Source organism: Manis pentadactyla, chromosome 8, assembly GCF_030020395.1.
Source record: "Manis pentadactyla isolate mManPen7 chromosome 8, mManPen7.hap1, whole genome shotgun sequence".
NCBI lineage: Eukaryota > Metazoa > Chordata > Mammalia > Pholidota > Manidae > Manis > Manis pentadactyla.
Window position 1 is genome coordinate 22,133,947 of NC_080026.1, and position 26,835 is coordinate 22,160,781.

Consider the following 26,835-nt stretch of genomic DNA (forward strand, 5'->3'; position numbering starts at 1 on the left):
TGAGAGACTGCGCTGTGAAGGAACCTAGCTGAATCCTCTGGCTTGAGAATTATGATTGTGTTGCTGTTGTCAAGAAAATAATGTTTAAAGAGAGGCTTGACTTTGTCTAATGTTTGGTAAAGGTTTTGTGAGCAACCTAACATGATTGTTAAGAATAAGTAAATAAGTGTAGAAACGTATTTTGTGCTTAGTGAGAGATTGTGCTGCAAAATACATTTGCTTAATCTGCATAGGCTGAATCCTCTGGCTTGAGGATTATCAAGATTTTATTGCTGTTGCTATAGGTCAGAAGAGGGGATTGAGTAAACTGTTAAGGCGAGATTTATGGAAGGGTGGATTGTGGGTAAAATTGTAACATTTCCAGAATATCTCGCCTGGCTTTAGTATATCTGCATATCAACAGGCGTTCACAGGTGGAAAGAAAGTGCATTTGTATCTTTCCTCGGGTGGAGAAGTTCATCTCCACATCAATGGGTGATTACCTGGGTAACAGAGGGCTTATCTGTACCTGAGAGGTGAGGGGGAGGGCGGGTGTGGTTGCTGCCAGAGCAGAGAAGGAAGACGGACTGGGACTGCAGTATGTGAGAAATAAATGGGTTTTAAACTTTATTTCTCCCTTTGACTGATTTCGGTTTTTAGAGGTATTTTGCCCCGGGATTTCCTTTCCCTGGACTTACACACCCAAAGCAAACTTTGTTTGCCAACTACAGTGCTTAGTTGGAGGTTTAGAAATTAGTAACTGCCACAGACCTTTCCCAACTTGGGCCTCCCTCTATTAGGGGGTTGCAGGATTGTTTTCAAAGATGGGTTGGACTTGGAGAAAGCCCCAGAGGCACTAGAAAAGTTTCTGCAGCTCTGCTCAGTTAGTTCCTAGAGCTCAAAGATCCCGGTTGATCCCTTAGTCTGTGTGTGTGCACATATTGGAATGGGAGTATTTTTTTAAAGGCTCAGTCCACAATGTTGCTCTAGGGGCTTTCCCTGAAATGCTTTTCATTTGTAAAACTTAAAAGGCTCTTTTAAAAATTCATCTTGGGCCTTCCCAAATACTAAAATTCATCTCTTTCACTGGAGTTCCTCACTACCTTAAGCAAAATTGTAAAATTTGTTTTTATTAATTTATTACTGTCATGGTTGGCTCCCTTTTCTTCAAGCTTTTCCCTCTTTCTGGCACCTCCCTCACTGCCATGTACATTCATTAATCAACCCTGTGGCAAAACCAGAAGTGTCTTAACAGGTGTTTGTACCTGCCTTTCACATCCAGGACGCCCTTTACTATCAAAAGACAACCATCCTCTATCCTGCAATTTATCCATGACACATACACACAAAAGAAATCCTTTACTCCCATTGTGATTCAATATCAACCATATTTGAATGATAATGGATTTCTGTTTAATGTCTGTCAGTATTTGCAGGTTACAATGAGCCACGACTGAAAAGCAGTACCCCAGAGTTAAGCAGCTACACTCTAGAGCCGGAGACCCTTGACTGGAATTCTGACTCTTCTGCTTGTTAGATGTATTACTTTGGGCTCTTTATGTAATCTTTCTTTAAAAAGGGAGTAAAAATACTAGCTAACTCGTAAAGTTCCCTTGAGGAGTAACTGACTTAACATATGTAAAACACTAACAGGACCAGGACACAACAATCAGTAAATGCTATTAGCTATTTATTACGCTTTATCCATCCATAACTGTGGTAAGAAAAGTTTAGTCCTCTATTAAACATTGCAGGAGATTAGCATGTAAGAAAACATCTTTGTAGGTAGGCAGCCCATGATACTATATTACTGGGGTAAGATAGGAAGGAAATTTAGTCTTTTATGGTAGACAGGGAGATAGACAAGATGCCAGCTCTCAGGGCAGTGTGGTGTCACTGAAGAATCTTCCATGGAGATGCTAGTTGCTAGGTGAGGATGTTGAAGGCCTATTTCTAGTAACTCCTATTAACAGTCAGGTGTGCTGGGGCACATCACATAATCTTCTTTGTGTGGCCCCACAGGAGAGCTCTAAATGCTTCAGTGCCAGGAAACACACACTGAAATATGCACCTTAGTACCAACTCTATTTTTTGTCTGTTAATTACATCAGCCTAAAATGTGTACCACTAAGCATCAAATATTCCTCTTATTATAGTGTCTTTATTTCCTCCTTGATTTCTTTAGCTATGGTTTTCACTATGCTGTATTTTATTCAAAGTCACCTCAAATATTTTTGTTTTTTAATAGCAGACATAAATAAATACATACAGGTCCAAGGGGCACTCTCCTTAGACTGCCTGTTCACCTGTACCTCAGACTGACAAATGATTCTTTTGCTTTTTCCCAAAACACATGGCATTACCTTAATACTTAATATTTAGTGAGTTTTGGGGCTCCTCTTCCTTCCTGGATTAGTAGCTACCCAATTACTGCTCTACCATTTAAGCCCTACTGCTCACATTCACAGCTTTACGCAAGGACAGGTGGCTCAGCACGGTCCTGAGAAGAGCAGAAGATCCTTAAAGCCAGCAGACCAGAATGTGGGCTGCCCTCAGAGCCTGGCCTTGCTCACTGTATCCGTTACCACCACACTCAGTACCCAACCCTCACTCTAGCTCTACCTGGAATGTTTTCTCCACAAATCTGATACAACCCACTTCTGTACTCAGAGCAATGTTTTTCTAATATTTGTTTATTTAAATGTTTGATATCTTAATACATAACCAATGACGTTTTTACAAGAAAACTATGTTCCTGGCATGCATCTTTTTCACCCAGAAGTTTAACTGTATAAAATAAATAATGTTCTTCATTTAGAATCTTTTCCGACTCTTTCTGATTAAAATATATTTGCCCCACCAGGACAAACATTCAAGTATCATCATTTTTGTTTAATGAGGAGAATAGCAGAGGGTGTTCAAGGATAATGACTGAAGTTGGATATTAGGCCTGTATCCATTAGTCTTGCTGAAAATCTAATATTCCAGGTCCACTTTACATTGCATACATGGAATTTTTCTTTTTTTCCCCCAGTGTAGAACTGACAATGGTCAGCTATATGAGACTGAGGAGGAGGCGGCAGCTTCAAGGATACTGCAATGTATAGCAGGCAGGCACTTTACCAGGGCTTAGTATGTTGGCTGCAGATACAAACAGCAGAATTCAATTTCCTAGGAGTAAATTCCTTTCCATGCCTGACAGATAAGAAGGTGCTAACCCACCCCACGTATACTGTCTTCTGAACTTTTCTTTCTTTCTACCAAGAATCAGATGAGATGGTCTATTGATCTGTGTCTGTAGGTATAACACAGTGAGAGGAGGAAGCGAACTTTCCTTTCAAAACAATGAATCCTGTTTCCAAGAACCATTAAATGGAGTTCAAAACCAGACACAAATTAACTTCAGAATACTTAAGAAACAATACCTCAAGTTCCTTTATGTTCTAGAATTCTAAGACACTTGGAATCAACTGTAAAATATTATCACATTAAGTAAAAGAGGTGATGAGAGGTCAAAATAAAGAACTTATTGCAGTGTAAACAAAGTCTTTCCTTAAGGAGAAAACTTCAGGTCCTGAATTTAATGAAGTTCTTAAACTCCAAAAGAAATGAACAATTATAATATCTGGGATGAGGTATATAAAGTAAATTCACTGTAACAGTAAGTAAATACAGGTAGCATCTTCTACATGTGTCACACAACTGACCAGTGTGTAGAATTAGCCTAAAAGAGGATGAGTTTGAGTATCTTGGGTCATCAAAGACTATGGTGTCTCCAAAATGCTTGGTAAGAATATGCCTCCAACCTGGTAAGAGTACTTCAATATATTGTGACTAAGTAAGTTCCCCAGAATACCACTATCAAGTTGACTATGGAGGACTGGTACTGGAAGGGACAAGTAGAGCAAGGTGTACCTTATATCCATACTAAGACCAGAGTCATTCCACTCCTAATTCCTTCTTGTCATGCCCTTTTTCCCCCTAAAATGCCACTGTTGGTGAATAACAAGAGCCCACTTTTAATTTTTAATTTGGATTCATATAGCAGATCTCAGTTTCACTGTACACATTAAATAATTTTATTCTTATATTTGATTCTGTGTACAATCTTCAGTCCTACAAAACTGATGTGCCAAAAATGCCATGGTATATATGCTTTTAATTATCTATCCATTCACTCAATTTACTTATTCAGCAAACTGCATACCTAACCTCATGCTAGGTATACTAGGCAGCAAAATTAAAAAAAAGAAAAAGTGCCTGTTCTAAATATGCATTATAGCCTAGTGAGGCAACAGAGGTGAACAATCACAACCAAAAATGGTCAATGCAATACTGAGGGTGTGTATATGACACAGGAGGGCTTGAGGTAAACAATGCCAAGAACTCTGCTTAGAGGGGCCAGGAAGAGGCTCCTGAGGGTAACTGTGGAGATGAGACTTGGATAACAAGTTATAATTTAACAAGTGGAGGAGAGAACTACAGGGCTATGTGAAGGCATGCAAGCAGGAGAAAATAAGGCACAAGTCAAGAGCATTGCAAGGAGCTCATTGTTGTAGCTGAAAGGGTAAGGAGGGTGAAGAACAGGGAAAAAAGATGTATTGAGGCTGTAGTATGGGACTGTATGGTCAGTGAGATAGAACTGCTCCTGAAAAGCTTACAGTCTAGAGGAGAAAAGAGATCCTTCAACAGTTCATTTCATTAAAGGGTGGTGTCAAAGTGGAAGAACACAAAGGGAACCATGCCTGCACAGGCAAAATGGAGAGGCTTAAACAAGATACAAAGATGCTCAAATTTCATCCTACAGGAAACAGAGTCTGAAAATTGTCTAAATGGGTAGCAATCACTTTAGTGGCACTGTGGATAATGGACTGGAAGGCAGGAAAACAACAGCAGAGACACCAATACAGAGGTTTCTGACAAAGCCCAGGCAAGCAATGTGATGGGCCTGAACTACACTACCCTACTTTGGCAATTGTACAATGTCTTTTTCTAGCCAGATAAAGGGGGATTCTTTCAAATCATCATTAAAAGAAGAAAAGGAAAAAATCCAGAGCAATATTTTTGAAATTCCTTATATTTTAGGGTGGAAAGAAGTTATATCCAAAACAAACAAACAAACAAAACAACACTGCAATGATAACAAGTTTAAATTTGAGTACAGATAATTTTTAAGGCTAGTAACAGGAATATAGGTAAGCAAATTGTGGAATATCAAAATATGATAGAAATTTGATATACACTGAAAATAACAGACCTTACATAAGAACCTCAGAAACTTTAAATAGATGTAGAAAAGGCAGGATAAAAAATTGTATGAATAGTATGATATTACATAGAATAGTACATAGAATCGATATGCTGACAGACTAAAAGAAAAAATGAAATAGTTAATGTAACTTTCTATTGTTATTCCATTTTTTACAACAGAGCAAAATGAAAAAAAACCAAAAACAAAAACACCAACCAACACAAGATTAATCTTTACCCAACGGGCCTGACCCAAATGGGTTACACCAAATTTCTTGGTCCTTAGTTTCTTCTAATGGTTTTTACATATAGTCCTGTCAATGTTCAGTTATTAATATACAAAAACCCTGAAAATCTGGCTTGAGAAATCCTTAAAATTCTTATTATGAACAGCTATCTTCTTCCTGGTACAATAATAAGGCAAATACCACAAGCTAAACAGACTCAAAAAGAACACAGAGGAAATAAGTCACAAATAATTTTTGCACATGTGTTTCTCTTGAATGCTCAGAGAAAAGACTCTTTGGAATATGATTCTGACACGTAAGGGCCTTTAAAAAGCCATTTAAAAACAAATCAATCAGGGAGGAAGTGGAGAAAGGGGAACCCTCCTATACTGCTGAAGGGAATGTAAATTAGTTCAACCATTGTGGAAAGCAGTATGGAGGTTCCTCAAAAAACTCAAAATAGAAATACCATTTGACCCAGGAATTTCACTCCTAGGAATTTACCCTAAGAATGTAGGATCCCAATTTCAAAAAGACATATGCACCCCTATGTTTATCACAGCATTATTTACAATAGCCAAGAAATGGAAGCAACCTAAGTGTCCATCAGTAGATGAATGGATAAAGAAGACGTGGTACATATACACAATGGAATATTATTCAGCCATAAGAAGAAAACAAATCCTACCATTTGCAACAACATGGATGGAGCTAGAGGGTATTATGCTCAGTGAAATAAGCCAGGCAGAGAAAGACAAGTACCAAATTATTTCACTCATCTATGGAGTGTAACAACAAAGCAAAAACTGAGGGAATAAAACAGCAGCAGATTCACAGAACCAAGAATGGACTAACAGTTACCAAAGAGAAGGGGACTGGGGAGGATGGGTGGGAAGGGAGGAATAAGGGGAATAATGGGCATTGCAATTAGCACACATAATGTAGGAGGGTGCACAGGAAAGGCAGTATAGCACAGGGAAGACAAGTAGTGACTCTGTAGTATCTTACTACACTGATGGACAGTGACTGTAATGGGGTATGTGGTGGGGACTAGATAATGGGGGGAATCTAGTAACCACAATGTTGCTCATGTAATTGTATATTAATGATACCAAAAAAAAAAGTACAAAAAAACCAAAAACAAATCAATCAACAAACATGCCATTTATTAAGCACCTAAAAGCCATGTGCTTTAACTAAAGATACAAAGAGAAAATAAAAATAGCCCCTGTCCTCAAGGAGCTCCAGTCTAAAAGGAGAGAAAGATGGTTATAAATAACTGCACTAAAGTACAGTGAGTCCCTCTAACAGAGGTATGTACAAGATACTGAGATCTAAGTAAAGGGGAGAAATAGAATGAGAAAAGTCAGGGTAAGCTTCATAAGGGAGTTCGGTCTTAAATAAGCTACAGGAAGGGAAAGATAACTTGAATAGCACGTGCAAGGAAGTGTGAAATATAAAACAAGGCCAATGTGGATAATGTTAAGTTAGTCCCTATGGTACAAAGAGTAAGGGGAACAGCAACAGGAAATGAGGTTAATGGAGGATGCAGGGAACAAATCCCAAAGGGACTTGTATTCCAACTAGAGAATTTGGCTATCATTGAATTCTGTCAAATCTACACTGCCATAAATTACAAGATGCACTATGACTTTATACATGGTAAGAATGGGAAAAAAAGCTTTATGCTGGGGTCTGTAAGAAGTTTAACACAATACTCACTCATAAAGCTGCACCATCAAAGGGTAACAACCTCAGTGTAAGATAAATAAACCAGCCATGCATAAAAGAACAGCAAGGAACTTCATATTTCTCAGTATGCCCTTAGGTGAAAGGAGGGGGCAAAAATATCCCCTCCCCCTACCAAGAACTGAACTCCAAGCAGGTCGGCAGCCCACACAAAAGCTACCAGTGTGGTCCAAAACCAAACCAAAACAAACAAGCAGTGGCTTTTAAGTGGTCTCAGTTTGGTATGATCCTCAGATGCCTGGTGGAAACAAATGCTAATTCTCTTTACATAAACTAAACTTCAATCCAGGACAACAGCAATTTAAGATGCAATCTCATTTCAAAGACGGCCAATGAAAAAATATGCATTTTAGAATCAATGAAAAACAGTAGATTTCACAGTCAGGCTTAAATCTGGGTATGTTTCAGAATTACCTGGGAAACTAAAAAAAAAGTCTTATTAACAGGCTGTATATCAGAGATTCTCAGACAGGTAGGCCTGAAGCAGAGTCCTGAAATCTCTATGTTAACAGGTTCCCCAAAGTTTTTCTTACACAACCAGCCAAGATACCAAGACACTAGCTCTGCAGAGTCAGCTGAAAACTCCTACTCTGGACATAAAAGAAAACAGTAGGATTTTAAGCCAGAGCATAATTTGATCAGACCATCACTTTAGGAAGACCACTCTGATACCAGTAGACTTTGTGGAGAAGAGAGATTAGAGGACGGTGAGAATAGATGAGGGTAGTAATAACAATAGATGTTATATATATACATTAAAAAAAAACAGATTATTGAAATAGTTTTAAGGCAAGAGATCGTTATCATTTAAATAGTAACCAAGGGGAGAAAAATAAGTATCAAGGGAGAATTGGAATTATATAAAAAACTAGATGAAGGTAGAGGTATAGGATCTAATTCTAAAAAATTTCAGAAGACTCACCCCTAATTGGCATTACAGCCAATTTAAAAATAAATCTTATTTGGGTATGGTAATCACCAACATTTAACTGCATAACGAAGTATAAGTGCTATACAAAATCCTATACTATAAAACATCTAATGTTACAAATGCAACTACCACTCAAAATAATCTCCACATTCAAATGTAAGTACAGAGGGATTGTATTCTTCAATGTTTTACATTTTTATTAATCTGTGTATATGCATTAAAAAATTAAAATCTCATTGGCAAAAAAGAGAAAGGATTTTCACTGGTTGATAAATTTCAATTACAAACAGAAAACAATGAATGAACAAACTTACGCTGAATATGAATGAACTGTTTCGGCTGTTTAAACTCTCCTTTGTACAAGCGATTATAATAGTTGACGTTGCTCTCTGCCTCAGGAACTGGAATTACCATGCTCTCTTTTTTTTCTCTGAACACTTGCTGTGCTGAAATAGCTCGCTGTAAATGATGTTCCTGGAAAATGTAAAGTAGACAACATAGGTTGTTTTAATACTGTTAATGCAACGAATAACTCAATATAAAATTTACTTTCATAAATAACTCCAAGGTCCTTTAAGAATCAATTATAAATAGTTGCTTTGCCACAATCCTACAGAAAGCATTGCCATTGTTCTCCCTTAATACTGGTGCTTATTCTACTACCACCTTAAATGATTGTAATTTTAATAGGTAGAATTTAAAAAAAAGATTAAGTATATCCATATTCACAAACTAGAATTTAACATCACAATTACAAGAAAATTGATCCCTAGTTTGCTAAATTAATTGAGGTGCTTACTACCAGTACCAAATTATGGGAAAATAAGCAAATGACAGGAAAATAATTTGTATCACAGATTTTAAGTATCTTCTGCACTTAATACACCTGAAACTTCAACAGTACAAAATTCTGGGTAATTCAGAGAAAGATAAAATTACATTCAACAGACCACATTACCACTACAGCAGGGAGTAACTTTTTAACAAAGGTTAAACAGAATAGTTTTCATAAAATATACCCATATTCTAATAACTTTTCCTTACCTTCCCCACTTACTGCATACTTTCTCCCCTGACACATCACGGACTTTTCACAACAAAGCAGCTTCACTTTGTGGGAGGTAAATTAGATCATGTCACGCCCAATGGATTCCCTTCATGCGCAGATGAAAAGTTAAAATTATCAGTGATTTAATAAGGCCTTCTATCTCTTCAACCTAATCTCCAACCCCTCTCCTTCCATCTTTTATTCTAGCCACCCTGTGTCTCCTTAAGGTTCCTAAATATTCAAAAGGATTGTTTTTGAAATTCCTTCACATCTCTTCTCATTAGAGAGGCCTTCTGTGATTTTGTTATCTAAAAGAGTAATGACTATGCTGCAATGCATAAATTAATTATTATTTATCAGTAGTCACCCTTTCAACACTTTTCACAGTCCCTAGTAGACACCAGATACTACTCCTGTTACTTGAGAATTGTTAAGAGTAAATGAGACAGACTATGCCATTAAAGAACTTAGCTAGTGGAAGACAGATATTCTAAGTAGGTAATCATGGTTGCGCTTCACAATTAAGTCTCTTCACAGTCACACCACTGTCGTGGGAGGACAGAGAAAGATGTCCAAAAAGAGCAAAAATCTAAACTAAAAGACTGCTAAGATCAGTAAAGATTTAACAAGGCAAAAGAGAAAAAAGAAAGAATCCAGGCAGAGAAAACAGAGTATCTAAAATGGACAGAAGCCCAGAGATGTTCAATAAAAAGGCAAGCAGTTGAGGAAAGGGACAAGAGTATGGGTATGGCTTAGATTTGACAATTTCCCCACTTGCAGTGCCAGGTAGAAACATGTTTTTCTTTGTAGGGTAGGATCCCAAGTTGGAGCACTAAATATATTTCTCCATAAAAATACCAGTAACAATTTAATTAGAAATGATTAGTAGTAAAAACTTTTGAGTTAACTGGGAAACTGTGAGGGATCAAATACACACACAAACAGATGAAGAAACCAGGAAGCCAGGCCTTGAATGAGCAATTTCTAGCATTATTTAAGCCTGTATTTTCCTATTATCCTGCAGACATTTTATTCTCCTGGTCAAAGAAAGTGACGCAATATGCAATGCCACCTTATATTTATGTTTTACAGTTCTCAAAGGACACCCACAACCACTTACTCATAAGCTCCTCACAATCTTGGGACATAGGGGTTGATGTTACCCATTTTGTATTTAAGATTCAAGAAACAATGGTTTGTTCTCAGTTATGGTGTAATATATGAGTTGAATTTCAGGATTCTGACTCCAGTTCTTTGACTAGTCCACCCAGTTAGGCTGTTAAAGATGAAAAACTTGTTCTTATAATGCTGATAATCTGCAGGTATGGGTGACAAGAGAAAACTGAGCTAACTGGCAGTTTTGGACATCTTTCCCTGTCCTCCCAAGATGTTTTTCCCAAGACGTTTTTGATCTCAAGAGATTCTTTTGATACATATTGGACTTTCTCCCAAGTACAAAACATTTTTAGGTATTATCCAGTTATTGAAACATATCTTTAATAGATGAACTTAATATTATTTTAATATTACAAGTGAGAAAATTTAAAAACATCATAGATGATGCTCTTGTTAACACAGCTGGCAGGTGACAGAGCGGCAGCCAGAAATTAAGCAACCAGACCATGACATATTCCCCCATTTTAATTTACAGAACAAATTTAGCTCTAAAAGTAAACTCTCAACTATCATTTCCTTCCCCAGATTTTCAGACGGTCTCTCAACCAAAAAAAAAAAAGCCTTCTAGAGACCCTGCTTCATATAATAACCATAACCAGTGTCAAACATACAAAATCCTGTAAGTAGGTAGAAGAGTTTTGATTTGTCTTTATTGGGAGAAGGGGCTGACAGGAGTAATGCTGATTCCTTGTAACATGCTGCATTGTATGTTGGTGAGGTTACTTGAGTTTTTTAACAGAAAATAAAAAAATCAGGCACTACTTGATTTCCTGTCCTTTAAAAAGACATCCTTTGGATCTACTAACTCCACTTAAAATTCATCAAAAGGCAACAAATAAGGGGGCAATGATGACTAAAAATGCTCACCATGGCAATGATTATATAACACAAAAAACCCTGGAAGTCTAAATGACAATAAATGGGGAATTAGTTATATACATAAAATAGAACTCTTAGGTAGTAGTAAAAACTAACAACGTGGATTATTACTAACCCGAAAAGATGTTAGGATATTAAGTAAACAGCAGCTTGCAAAATGACATGTATGTATGTATGTATGTATGTGTGTGTGTGTGTGTGTATATATACACACACACACACACACACACATATATAAATGAATATATAAGAAAAGAACATGGAAGAAAACAGAACAGAATGTACCACAAAGTACCATTTATGCGATCTTTATTTACTTCTGTGTGCCCTTTTGTACTTTCTGAACTTTCAAAAGTAAATGTGTATTACTTAGGCAAATGTTTTAAAATACTTTAAAACTTCTGCATCATAAATGAAGGGACTCTCCACCAAAGTACACAAAATCACTTCCTATGGTTATTTTGACATTCTGAAATAGCCTTTTGAAACCTACTATATATCAAAACATTTTGGGTTCTCCTAGAGATTATTATACATTCTCTACTTTTTTCTGAGTGACAAGTGAAATTACATGATAAACCATTAAAAGCAAACTTAAAGAAGCTAAATAATTCATGACTTTCAGTCATATAAAACCATGCAGAATCCTGCAATATGCAAGATAGAAAAAAAATTTTTTCAGCAATGAGTAAGCTAAGGGTCCATGACCACACTGGTAGAAATCAGCAGTTTTGAAACTTGAATCCTTACTTGTATGTCTCTTTTTCCTCTTGTCATGCTCATGCCCCAACTTGTTGGGTTTCAGACTCTACCAACCGAAGTTAGACTACATACAGAGATTATTCATTGGTGTTTTAAAAATTCACATGCAAAATTCCCAATTAAAGAGCAGACTGAATGCCTACATTTACCTACTCTACTTCCCTTCCCTAAAATAGTAAATGTATTAGTAAAGGACAAGAAACTTCTAAAGCCACAAGGACAAAAGAATGACAGATGAGCCATCAGCACAAAACAGTGTAGCAAAGTCTGGGAGATCAAACTCAAAAGAGGAAGTTTCAGATCCTTGCAGAGAAGGAAAAGATAAAAACTGAGCCCATCTATCCCACAGAAAACCAGGTGATGGGGATTCTGAAACACTTGCTACAGTTACAATGCAACAAAGCCCTTCTCTGCACATTTCTCAAAAGCAGATCACTTTACATAAAAGAGGATAACACTGAATGAGGAATGTTGTGAACGACCCCAAATCTACAAAAATGAACAGAAGAAAACATAGTAAGTCTATCGTTGTTATTAAAAATAAAAAAACAAGATTCAACTAGGTCTCTAATGATGAACTAACTGTCCACTCTAGGGCGTGGGGGAGAGCCCCAGACAAGTTTAATAAAAATGCTCTAAACTTAATTAAATATGCATTTTTGAGATGAAAAATCACACTGAATCAGAAACTCTTAAAACTCAGAGAAGGGGCAAAAGACTCAGGAAAAAATGAAGAGAGCTGACTGAACTCAGGGAAGAAAGAAAAGATAATTACCTCAAAGATCAAAAATTACTAGAAGCCCAGGGCAAATTATACTCTAACAAAAACTTGTGTTAGCTAAAGGCTGTCAAATAACTAAGAGAATGAAAATGAAGTAAAGAAAAAAATTAAATGAGTTTGAAATTGGTACGATGTAAAACAGACAAAAAAGGAATGACATTCATGTAATTGGAGTTCCTGAAGAAAAACAAAACAATGTAACAGAACTGACATGTAAACCCCCAGCCCACACACAAAATGTCTGGAAATAAAAGATATGAATCTACATATCAAAAAAGCCCACCATGGAAAAAGGTGGCACTAGAACCTGCACTACCACACACAGGATCTGGCAATGCTTGGCACAATCGGGAGAAAATGCTCTGCTCAGTTTCTCCCTTGGGAAGGAAAGAACATCCAACATTTCAGCTTGTTAGGGAACTGGCCAAAGGACTAACTTCTGTCTCACCTATTTCAGAGAGCTGACTGAACCAGCATTCTTTAGATACCCTGGAGAAAGTGAGGATGGGTTGAGGAGGATGGGTTAGGGAGGATGGGAGGAAAGCGGGGGTGGGGTGGGAGAGTGGGGGTTCTGTGGAGAACAAAAGAGCTCAGAGGTTTGATGCAGCACCAGAGAACTTACAGTGCTGGAGGTAGACAGACTAAAAGCTCCCAGAAAAGAAATCAGCAAACCCCTCTAACTGGGAAAATTACGTGCACACATTCAGAGATGACACATCTCCAGAAAGGTTTCAGGTGCTTCCAGACTCTCTCTACCTGGACTGATTGGTAAGGCCTTCTCCCTCTATGAGGCAAACTCATAAAAACTGGGGGAAGTGGCTGTTTTTTCAGAAGCATGAATTACAGCAAAAAACCAAAAAGGCACATAAAGAAACAGGGAAATAATGGCTCAAAGGAATAAATCTCCAGAAACTGACTCTAAGGAAATGGAAATCTGTAAATGAATTAACAAAGTTTAAAATAAATATCTACAACAGAAAAGACAGGAAACCTAAATCAAACCAGGTAAAATGATGCATGAAAAAAATGAGAATATCAAAAACAGATAGAAAAAAAAATGGATATAAACATGAGCAACTTCTTCATGAACATATCTCCCTGGGCAAGGGAAACAAAAGCAAAAATGAACAAGTGGGACTACATCAAGCTGAAAAGCTTCTATACAGCAAAGGACACCATCAACAGAACAAAAAGATTCCCTACAGTATGGGAAAATATATTAATAAATGACAGATCCAATAAAGGCTTGACATCCAAAATATTTAAAGAGCTCATGCAACTCAACAAACAAAAAGCAAATAATCCTATTAAAAAATGGGCAGAGGAGCTGAACAGACAGTTCTCCAAAGAAGAAATTCAGATGGCCAACAGACACATGAAAAGATGCTTCACATCGCTAGTTATCAGAGAAATGCAAATTAAAACCACAATGAGATATCACCTCACACCAGTAAGGATGGCCACCATCCAAAAGACAAACAACAAATGCTGGCGAGGTTGTAGAGAAAGGGGAACCCTCCTACACTGCTGGTGAGAATGTAAATTAGTTCAACCACTATGGAAAGCAGTATGGAGGTTCCTCAAAAAGCTAAAAATAGAAATACCATTTGACCCAGGAATTCCACTTTTAGGAATTTACCCTAAGAATGCAGCAGCCCAGTTTGAAAAAGACAGATGCACCCCTATGTTTATCACAGCACTATTTACAATAGCCAAGAAATGGAAGCAACCTAAGTGTCCAACAGTAGATGAATGGATAAAGAAGATGTGGTACATATACACAATGGAATATTATTCAGCCATAAGAAGACAACAAATCCTACCATTTACAACAACATGGATGGAACTAGAAGGTATTTGGCTCAGTGAAATAAGCCAGGCAGAGAAAGACAAATATAAAATGATTTCACTCATATGTGGAATATAAGAACAAAGAAAAACTGAAGGAAGAAAACAGCAGCAGAATCACAGAACCCAAGAATGGACTAACAGTTACCAAAGGGAAAGGAACTGGGGAGAATGGGAGGGAAGGGAGGGATAAAGGTGGGGAAAAAGAAAAGGGGTATTATGATTAGCATGTATAATGTGTGGGAGGCATGGGGAGGGCTGTGCAACACAGAGAAAACATGTAGTGATTCTACAACATCTTACTATGCTGATGGACAGTGACTGTAATGGGGTTTGTGGGGGGGACTTGGTGAAGGGGGGACCCTAGTAAACATAATGTTCTTCATGTAATTGTAGATTAATGAAAACAACAACAACAAAAAAAAGAAAATATAAAAAGAACCAAACAAATTCTGGAGCTGAAGACTACAATAACGAACTGAATTGAAAAATCTACTAGAGGAGTTCACAGCAGACTTTATAAAGAAAAATTAAGAATTAGTGAACCCAGAGAAGTCACTTGAAATTACTGTGTCAGAGAAACAAAAAGAAAAAAAGAATGAGGTCTAAGAGACCTGTATATCACTAAAAACAGACCAATATATGTATCATGGAAGCCCCAAAAGGAGGAAGAAAGGAACAGAGAGCTTGTTTGAAGAAATAATAGCTGAAATCCCCTCAAATCTGAAGAAGGAAATAGATACCCAAATTCAAAATGTTCAAAAAACTCTAAGATAAACTCAAGGAAGCCCACACTAAGATACATTGTAATTAAACTGTCGTAAGTCAAACACAAAGAGAAAATCTTGAAAGCAGTAAGGAAAAAGCAAATCATCACATACAAGGTAAGGCCTATAAAATTTTCAGTAATTTGTCATCAGAAACACTACAGGCCAGAAACAAGTGGGATGATATATTCAAAGTTCTGAAAGAAAAAAATGGCAAGAAATATGCTGTATCTGGAAAAACTGCCCTTCAAGTATGGTGGGGAAATAAAGACCTACCCAGAAAAATAAAAGTTGTGAGAGTTCACCACTACAAGACCTGTTTATAAGAATTCTAAAGGGAATCCTTCAAGATGAAGCAGGAGGAGACTAGACAGTAACATAAAAACGTTTGAAAATAGGTTAACATACAGACATATAGATATACTTGCAATGGCCACACATAGGTCACTTTTAATTCTGGTATAGAATTTAAAACATAAAAGCATAAAAATAGCTATTAAACAAAGGCCATATATGACAAACCCATAGCCAACATCACACTTAACAGCAAGAACCTGAAAGCATTTCCTTTAAGATCGGTTACAAGACAAGGATGCCCACTCTCCCCACTTTTATTCAACATAGTATGGGAAGTCCTAGCCACAGCAATCAGACAACTCCAAGAAATAAAAGGCACCCAGAATTGCAAGGAAGAAGATAAAACAGTCACTGTTTGGAGATGACATGATATTGTACATAAAAAACCCTAAAGAATCCACTCCAGACTACTAGATCTAATTATCTGAATTCAGCAAGGTTGCCGGATACAAACTTAATACACAGGAATCTGTTGCATTCCTATACACTAATGATGAACTAGCAGAAAGAGAAATCAAGAAAACGATTCCATTCACAATTGCATCAAAAAGAATAAAATGCCTAGGAATAAATCTAATGAAGGAGGTGAAAGACCTATACCCTGAAAACTGTAAGACACTCATGAGAGAAATTTAAAAAGACACCAATAATTGGAAATACATCCCGTGCTCATGGATAGGAAGAATTAATGTTGTCAAAATGGCAATCCTGCCTAAAGCAATCTACAGATTCAATGCAATCCCTATCAAAATACTAAAAGAACTCTTCAACGAACTGAGCGAATAGCTCTAAAATTCATATGGAAACACAAAAGACCCTGAATAGCCAAAGCAATCCTGAGAAGGAAGAATAAAGCTTGGGGAATTACATTCCCTGACTTCAAGCTCTACTACAAAGCCACAGTAATCAAGACAATTTGGTTCTGGCACAAGAACAGACCCATAGGCCAATGGAACACACCAGAGAGCCCAACCATATATACCAACCATATATGGTAAACCCAACCATATATGGTAAACTAATATACGATAAAGGAGCCATGAATATACAATGGGGAAATGTCAGCCTCTTCAACAGCTGGTGTTGGCAAAACTGGACAGCTACATGTCAGAGAATGAAACTGGATTACAGTCTAACCCCGTACACAAAAGTAAACTCGAAATGGTTCAAAGACCCAAATGTAAGTCATGAAACCATAAAAATCTTAGAAGAAAACAAAGGCAAAAATCTCTTGAAGATAAACATCAGCAACTTTTTCCTAAACACATCTCCTTGGGCAAGGGAAACAAAAGCAAAGACGGACAAATGGAACTACATCAAACTAAAAATCTTCTATACAGCAAAGGATACCATCAGAACAAAAAGGCATCCTACAGTATGGGAAAACATATTTGTAAATGGAAAATATATTTGTAAATGACATATCTGACAAGGGTTTAACATCCAAAATATATGAAGAACTCACATGACTCAACACCCAAAAAGCAAATAATCCAATTAAAAAAATAGGCGGAGGATATGAACAGACAATTCTCCAAAGAGAAATTCAGATAGCCAACAGGCACATGAAAAGATGCTCCACATCACTAATCATTGGAGAAATGCAAATAAAAACCACAATGTGATACCACCTCACACCAGTTAGGATGGCCAATATTCAAAACACAAGCAACAACAAATGCTGGCGAGGATGTGGAGAAAGGGGAACCCTCCTCCACTGCTGGTGGGAATGTAAACAAGTTCAACAATTGTGGAAAGCAATATGCAAGTTACTCAAAAACTAAAAATTGAAATACAATTTGACCCAGGAATTCCACTCCTAGGAATTTACCCAAAGAAACGTTCTCAGATTCAAAAAGACAAATGTACTTCTATGTTTTTATTGCAGCACTATTTATAATAGCCAAGCTGTGGAAGCAACCTAAGTATCCATCAGTGGATGAATGGACAAAGAAGATGTGGTAAATATACACAATGGGATACTGTTCAGTCTAAGAAAGAAAGAAATCCTACCATTTGCAACAACATGGATGGAGCTAGAGTAAATAAGTCAGGCATATAAAGACGTATCAAATGATTTCCCTCATTTGTGGAGTATAACAACGAAGCAAAACTGAAGGAACAAAATAGCAGCAGACTCACAGACTCCAAGAAGGAACTAGCGGTTACCAAGGGGGAGGAGTGGGAGGGAGGGAAAAGAGGATTTGAGGGTGTTCTGATTAGTGCACATGGTGTGTGGTGGGGTCACGGGGAAGACAGTTTAGCACAGAGAAGACAAGCAGGGACTCTGTGGCATCTTACTACACTGATGTACAGTGACTTCAATGGGGTATGGGAGGGTGGGACTCAATAAGGGTGAATGTAGTAACCACATTGTTTTTCTTGTGAAACCTTCATAAGAGTGTATTTCAATGATACTTAATAAAAATTAAACATAGAATTGTGTTAATGGACACAAAAATTAAAAGATGTAATTTTTGACATCAATAACATATAGCACGGGAAGACATGTAAGGATTTGAGCTCTTCTATGTCACTGAATGTAAGTTACCAGTTTAAAATAGGTTGTGGGAACTATATGAAGTTTTATGCCAATTCCTAGAGTAACCATAAAGAAAAGTTATGGAAAATGCACAAAAGAAAATAACAAAGGAATCAAAATCTGTCAGCATAGATCAAGAGATCAGCCAGGGGAGGATTAAAGATGGCGGTGAGAGAGGTGAGACAGAGGCTTCCACCTAAAACCGCATATAATATGAAAATATAATTAATACAACTAATCCTGAGAGAGTAACAGGAAAGAGGACTGCGCCAGACTGCATACACCTGGAGAAAAGAGCAGATGTCAGGGAACAGGGTAACGTACCAAAGCTGTGTCCAGGCAGGACCCAAGCACTTCCCCCACTCCAGCTCACGGGTGGAAGAGAAACTGAGCAGCGAGGGAGTGGAAGCCTGGGACTGCTGAATACCTAACTCCAGAGATCTGCTCTGGGAGCACAAACATACATTTCATGGTGCTTTCATGATACTCTCGTGATTATGGATGGGGTTGGAAAGCTAACAGAGGCAGAATTCCTTGAGAGACTGAGATTCCAGCCACTTGTGGAAAGCAGGGATCCATATCCAACTGCTTTGGGATAAAAGCTTATACTTGTGTGCTCAGCCCACTGGTTCAGGCAGTGGAGATAGGCATAGCAGCCGGGAAGCAGGAAACAGCTCTTTCCTCCCCCCAGGCACAAATCCCACTCCCCTGCGGCCCCCAACATTGCCTCAGGAGCAGAGCATCTCCACAGAGCAGAGCTCCTGGACACTAGAGGGCGTCACACACAAATATGAAACACCAAAGGAACCTGGTACTGAGTAAAATGAATATAACCCCTGAGAAAGATGATACGGACCTCATGACTCTTCCTGAAAGGGAGTTCAAAATAAAAATCATTAACATGCTAATGGAGGTATGGAAAGATATTCAAGAGCTAAGGAATGAATTCCGGTTGGAAATTCAATCATTGAAGAGCACAATGGAGAGTATTAAAAGCAGATTAGATACAGTGGAGGAGACGATAAATGAAACAGAAACTACAGAAGGGAAAACAAAGAAGCTGAGGCACAGAGAGAAAGAAGGATATCTAAGAATGAAAGAATATTGAGAGAACTGTGTGACCAATCCAAACAGAACAATATTCACACTATAGGGGTACCAGAGAATTAGAGAGAGAAAGGGACAGAAAGTGTCTTTGAGGAGGTAATGCTGAGAACTTCCCCTATCTGGAGAAGGAGATAGTCTCTCAGGCCATGGAGATCCACAGATCTCCCAACACAAGGGAACAAAGGAAGACAACACCAAGACATATAGCAATTAAAATGGCAAAGATCAAGCATAAGGACAGACTGTTAAAAGCAGCCAGAGACAGAAATAAGATCACATACAAAGGAAAGCCCATCAGGCTAACATCACACTTCTCAGCAGAAACCTTACAGGCCAGAAGGGAGTGGCATGATGTATTTAATTCAATGAAGCAGAAGGGCTGGAACTAAGATTACTTTATCAAGCAAGATTATCATTTAAATCTAAAGGAGGAATCAAACAATTAACCAGATAAGCAAAAGCTGAGAGAATTTACCTCCCACAAACCATCTCTACAGTCTATTTTGGAGGGACTGCTATAGATGGAAGTGTTCCTAAGATTTAATAGCTGTCACCAGAGGTAATGAAACCACAGTAAAGAAAATAGAACAGCTAATTACAAAGCAAATGCAAAATTAAATTAACTATCCCCAAAGTCAATCAAGGGATAGACAAAGAGTACAGAATATGATACCTAATATATAAAGAATGGAGGAGGAAGAAAAAGGAGGCTAAAAAGAAAAGAACCCTTACATTGTGTTTGTAATAGCATATTAAGTGAGTTAAGTTAGACTCTTAGATAGTAAGAAAGTTAACCTTGAACCTTTGGTAACCATAAATCTAAAGTCTGCAATGGCAATAAGTACATACCTATCGATAATCACCCTAAATGTAAATGTACTGAATGCACCAATCAAAAGATACAGAGTAATAGAATGGATAAAACATCAAGACCCATCTACATGCTGCCTACAAGAGACTCACTTTAAACCCAAAGACATACACAGACTAAAAGTCAAGGGATGGAAAAAGATATTTCATGCAAACAACAAGGAGAAAAAAGCAGGTGTTGCACTACATGTACCAGACAAAATAGACTTCAAAACAAAGAAAGTCACAAGAGACAAAGAAGGAGATTACATAATGATAAAGGGGTCAATCCAACAAGAAGATATAACCATTATAAATATCTATGCTCCCAACACAGGAGCACCTACATATGTGAAACAAATATTAACTGAATTAAAAGGGGAAATAGAATGCAATGCTTTCATTCTAGATTTCAACACTCCATTCACTCTGAAGGACAGATTAACCAGTCAGAAAATAAGTAAGGACACAGAGGCACTGAACAAAACAATAGAACAGATGGACCTAACAGTCATCTACAGAACTCTACACCCAAAAGCAGCAGAATACACATTCTTCTCAAGTGCACATGGAACACTTTCAAGAATAGATCATATACTAGGCCACAAAAAGAGCCTCGGTAAATTCAAACAAATTGAAATTGTACCAACCAGTTTCTCAGACCACAAAGGTATGAAACTAGAAATAAACTACGTAAAAAAAGTGAAAAATTCCACAAACCCATGGAGGCTTGACAATATGCTCCTGAATAATCAATGGATCAATGACCAAATAAAAACAGAAATCAAGCAATATATGGAGACTAATGACAACAATAATTCAACACCGCAAAATCTGTGGGACACAGCCAAGGATGTGCTAAGAGGAAAGTATATTGCAATACAGGCCTACCTCAGGAAAGAAGAACAATACCATATAAGCAGTCTAAACTCAGAATTAATGAAACTAGAAAAAAAGAACAAATGAGGCCCCAAGTCAGTAGAAGGAGGGACATAATAAAGATTAGAGCAGAAATAAATAAAATCGAGAAGAATAAAACAATAGAAAGAATCAATGAAAGCAAGAGCTGGTTCTTTGAGAAAATAAACAAAATAGATAAACCCCAAGCCAGACTTATCAAGAAAAAAAGAGAGTCTGCACACATCAACAGAATCGGAAACAAAAAAGGAAAAATCACTACGGACACCACAGAAATACAAAGAATTATTAGAGAATACTATGAAAAATAATATGGTAACAAACTGGACAACCGAGAAGAAATGGACAACTTTCTAGAAAAATACAACCTTCCAAGGCTGACCAAGGAAGAAACAGAAAATCTGAACAAACCAATTACCACCAACGAAATGGAAGTTGTAATAAACAAACTACCTAAGAACAAAATTCCTGGACCAGATGGCTTCACCACTGAATTTTATCAATATTTAGTGAAGACCTAATACCCATCCTCCTTAAAGTTTTCCAAAGAGTAGAAGAGGGATTACTTCCAAACTCATTCTATGAGGCCAGCATCACTCTAATACCAAAACCAGGCAAAGACAACACACAAAAAAGAAAATGACAGACGAATATCCCTGATGAACATAGATACAAAAATACTCAACAAAATATTAGTAAACCAAATTAAAAAATACATCAAAAAGATCATCCATGATGATCAAGTAGGATTTATTCCAGGGATGCAAGGATGGTACAACATTCGAAAATCCATCAACATCATCCACCACATCAACAAAAAAGGACAAAAAATACATGATCATCTCCATAGATGCTGAAAAAGCATTTGACAAATTCAACATCCATTCATGATAAAAACACTCTCAATGAAATGGGTATAGAGGGCAAGTACCTCAACATAATAAAGGCCATATATGACAAACCCATAGCCAACATCCTACTTAACAGTGAGAAACTGAAAGCCATTCATTTAAGATCAGGAACAAGACAAGGATGCCCACTTTCCCCACTTCTACTCAACACAGTACTGGAGGTCCTAGCCATGGCAATCAGACAACACAAAGAAATAAAAAGCATCCACATTGGCAAGGAAGAAGTTAAACTGTCCCTGTTTGCACATGACATGATATTGTACATAAAAAACCCTAAAGAATCCACTCCAAAACGACTAGATCAAATATCTGAATTCAGCAAAGTTGCAGGATACAAAATTAATACACAGAAATCTGTGGCATTCCTATACACTAATAATGAACTAGCAGAGAGATAAATCAGGAAAACAATTCCATTCACAATTGCATCAAAAAGAATAAAATGCCTAGGAATAAACCTAAACAAGGAAGTGAAAAGACCTATACCCTGAAAACTACAAGACACTCTTAAGAGAAATTAAAGAAGACACAAATTAATGGAGACTCATCCCATGCTCATGGATAGGAAGAATTAATATTCTCAAAATGGCCATCCTGCCTAAAGCAATCTATAGATTCAATGCAATTTCTATCAAAATACCAACAGCATTCTTCAACAAACAAAGAGAATATCGTTCTAAAATTCATATGGAACCACAAAAGATCTCAAATAGCCAAAGCAATTCTGAGAAGGAAAAATAAACCTGGGGGCATCATGCTCCCCAACTTCAAGCTCTACTACAAAGCCACAATAAGCAAGACAATTTGGTACTGGCACAAGAACAGACCCATAGACCAATGGAACACACTAGAGAGCCCTGATATAAACCTAAAAGCATATATGGCCAATTAATATATGATAAAGGAGCCATGGATATACAATGGGGAAATGACAGCCTCTTCAACAGCTGGTGTTGGCAAAACTGGACAGCTACATGTAAGAGAATGAAACTGGATGAACGTCTAACCCCGTACACAAAAGTAAACTCAAAATGGATCAAAGACCCGAATCTAAGTCATGAAACCATAAAACTCTTAGAAAAAAATATAGGCAAAAATCTCTTGCACATAAACATGAGCAACTTCTTTATGAACATATCTCCCCGGGCAAGAGAAACAAAAGCAAAAATGAACAAGTGGGACTATATCAAACTAAAAAGCTTCTGTACAGCAAAGGACACCATCAGTAGAACAAAAAGACATCCTACTGCATGGGAGAATATATTCATAAATGACATATCTGATAAGGGATTGACATCCAAAATACTTAAGAGCTCACGCACCTCAACAAACAAAAAGCAAATCAGCCAATTAAAAATGGGCAGAAGGGATTTGGAGGGAGTGGACAGTTCTTATGTCCTTTATAAAGCTCTGAATTTTAGAACCATGTTAATGCTTAACATGCTCTAAAAATAATTTAAATCAAGGAGGTAGGGAGAATCCAAAATAGAATACAAAGAAAAACAACAAATTAACCTCATTTATTAGGAATAAATATTCATATATTTACAATGAAGTGGAAGGGAAAGAAAGGAATTTAAGTTTAATGGTGAGGCACATCTGTAAAACAGGTACATATGTCAAAAGATTGTTCTGAGGATTGCATAAATTAATAGTGTTTGACTGTCCAGGGCACAATGTAAAGGATAAAAATTTGTTTTTATAAAAGTGTATCACAAAAGTGCAATATTCAAAATAGTGGAATTTAAGTACAGAATTTTTACAAAGAAAAATTAATAAAATTTGAAATTAAAAATCCTTTTTAAACACACATTCATAACAAAATATTACCTGAAAACAAGAAAGAAAGAAATGTCCATAACCTCATAAAGGGAAGGCACCTATAGAAAACCTATAGCTAACATATTTAATCGTCAAAGACTGAATGCTTTTCTTCCAAGATCAAAAACAGGCCGAAGCAGTCTATTCCCACTACTTCAAAGCCACATTTTACCTGAGGTTCCAGGCAATGCAGTGAGGTAAAAAAAATAAGTGCATGCAGATTGAAAAGAAGCACATATGATCAGGTAGGGAGAATATCCTAGGGAATCTCAACAAAGTTGCTAGGACTAAAAAGAACTTAACAAGGCTGCAAGTCAACATTGAAAACTCAACTGTATTTTTATACTATCAACTGAAAAATGAAAATAAGCAGGACAACTTACAAAAGCATCAAAACTATTACTCAGAGACAGGTCTAACAAATTGTGTACAAACTTGTACAGTAACATAAATAGATAAAACATGTTCATGGACTGGAAGGTTCAATGTTGTTTAAAAAAAAATTTACCCAGGTAAATTTTCCCCCAAATTGATCTAGAAATGCAACACAATCCCAATCAGAACCCCAATAGGAATTTTTAGGTATTTTACACAAAGGGACAAGCTGATCCTAAAATTCTAAGGAAAGCAAAAGAAATAGAATAGACAAAATAATCTTGAAAGAAAATAATAAATTTGAAAAACATACACAATCTGATTACAAGCTAAATAATAAGCTACAAAGCTAAATGAATCAACAACAGTGCATTACTGACATACAGATGAACATATAAAGCAATGGAAAAGAAAGGAGTCCAGAAAGAGACCCATATACATAGAGGTAATGAATTTTAGACAAAGGTGCAATAATGGGGGAATTAAATGGGGAAAAGTCTTTTCAACAATTGAGTTTAGGGGGAAAAAAAGAAACCTATACTCCTACCACACTATATACAAAAATTAACTCAAGATAGACCATAGACCTAATATAAAGCCTAAATATATAAAACACCTATAAGAAAATATAGGAGAAAAGTATCAGTGACTATGGATTTGCCAAAGATTTCTTAGGATATAAAAAGCACAAATTATAAATGAAAGAACTGATAAACTAGACTTCATAAAAATTCAGAAATTGTGCTATTCAAAATACATTCTATGAAAACAAAAAAACAAGCCAGACTGGGAAAAAATATTTACAATACATGTATGAGAGGCCTTGTATACAAAATACATAAAGAAATTTTATAGCTCAATAATAAGAAAAGCCAATTTTTAAAAAACCAACACTTAATAAAAAGATGATAAAAGAATGACCATTGAGTACTCGAAAAGATATTCAACAGCTTAATATCAGGAAAATATAAAATAAAACCACAGGAAGTTTTGACTACACACCCATAAAATGACCTAAAGTTAAGAAACTGACAACGCCAACTGTAGGTGGGGGTGTCAAATATCACCACTTCAGAAAACTACTGGTTGTCTGGAAAACTTTTTTTTTTTAACTAACATACACTTACCAATGACCCAGTAATTCTGCTAAATATGCCAGTGAGAAGTGAAATACATGTCCAAAACAACTTACATGTGAATGTTAACTGCAATTTTACCCACAATAGCCAAAAACTGTGAGCAATATAAATATACATCAACAGGTGAATAAATTGAATACATTCATTCAATGGAATACTACTCAGTAAAGAGGGGGAAAAAGAGGTGAGGGCAACTAATTTTACACGCAATGAAGATGAATTCAAAAACATAGTGAGCACGACAGACACAAGTGGCTACATACTGTATGATTCCCTTTACATGAAGTGTGAGAACAGACAAAACTATAATGATCAAAATCAGATCAGTAGCTGCCTGAAATGGGAGTGAAGGATATGACTGCAAAAGGTTTAAAGGGAACGAAAATGTTCTATGCCTTGTTTGGGTGGTGGTTTATGTGGGTATTTTTGTTTATTAAAACAGAACAATACATAAAAATAAATATTTTATACTGTATGCAATTTATACTTAGGCTAATTTTTAAAATCTAGGAAAAAACTTGTGATGTAAACAAAACATTCTGGCAAGGGATATTTACAATGCTGGTGAATTGTGATGCATAAACAGACACTTTCAAGAATGAGTGCTAGGGAATGTGTTAAAGTGTAAACTGTTATGTTCTAGAGAACAGTTTGGTAATGTTTCAAAGCCTTATAAAACGTTCTAACAGTTAACCTATTACTTACATAATTAAACTAAGCAAAACAAGAAAACAACCTAATTATCTCCAAAAGTGGAGTAATCATAATTTATTATGTCCATATGAAGGACACTGCCATTTAAAACTTCTTAAAAAATAATTTAATAATATTTAAAAATGCCTATACATTAAGTAGAAAAAGCAGGAAACAAAATCATATATTGAAGATAATCTCAAATAAGCAAGGTAAATAGAATGAGAGGTGATAGTATCCATAAACACAGAATTAAAAAGTTAAAAGCTGGAAAGAAATGTGCCAAAACATGGGGTAGTTAAATTACAGGTGACCTCTATTGTCTTCACTATGTTTTCTACAATTTACTTAAAGAGTATATATTACAAAAAGCAACCAGTGCCAGTCTTTAAAACCACCTAAATTGTTCTGGTACCCTTTACACAAACAAAGGAAGAGACGAAGGAAGACAAAGGAAAAAAAAGACTCCAGAAAAGTCTTTACCCTATTCTAATAAAACCTGCCTCTCTTCTAGTATTAACTTTCTAAATCTGATTCTCACCTCCAGTAGTATATTAAAATCACCACGGATATTTACAGCAACCTTCGTCATAATTGTAAAAACTTGGCATGGAAGTCCTTCCATAGATGAATGGATAAGCTGTGGTAAATCCAGACAATGGAATGTATTATTTGACACTAAAATCAAATCTTCTATCTAGCCATGAAAAGAAATGGAGAAACTTT

The 26,835-nt window shown here is 36.6% G+C and overlaps 1 protein-coding gene across 2 annotated transcripts in view; it reads right to left on the bottom strand.

Annotated features, from left to right (window-relative positions):
* Nucleotides 1-26,835, bottom strand: part of EPC2 (enhancer of polycomb homolog 2) — a 136,223-nt gene that overhangs the window by 80,037 nt on the left and 29,351 nt on the right. For both annotated transcript variants that reach the window (XM_036928298.2, XM_036928297.2), the window contains exon 2: nt 8,451-8,610. In XM_036928298.2, the coding sequence (XP_036784193.1) occupies nt 8,451-8,610 (160 nt within the window). The remainder of the gene's footprint in view (nt 1-8,450; nt 8,611-26,835) is intronic.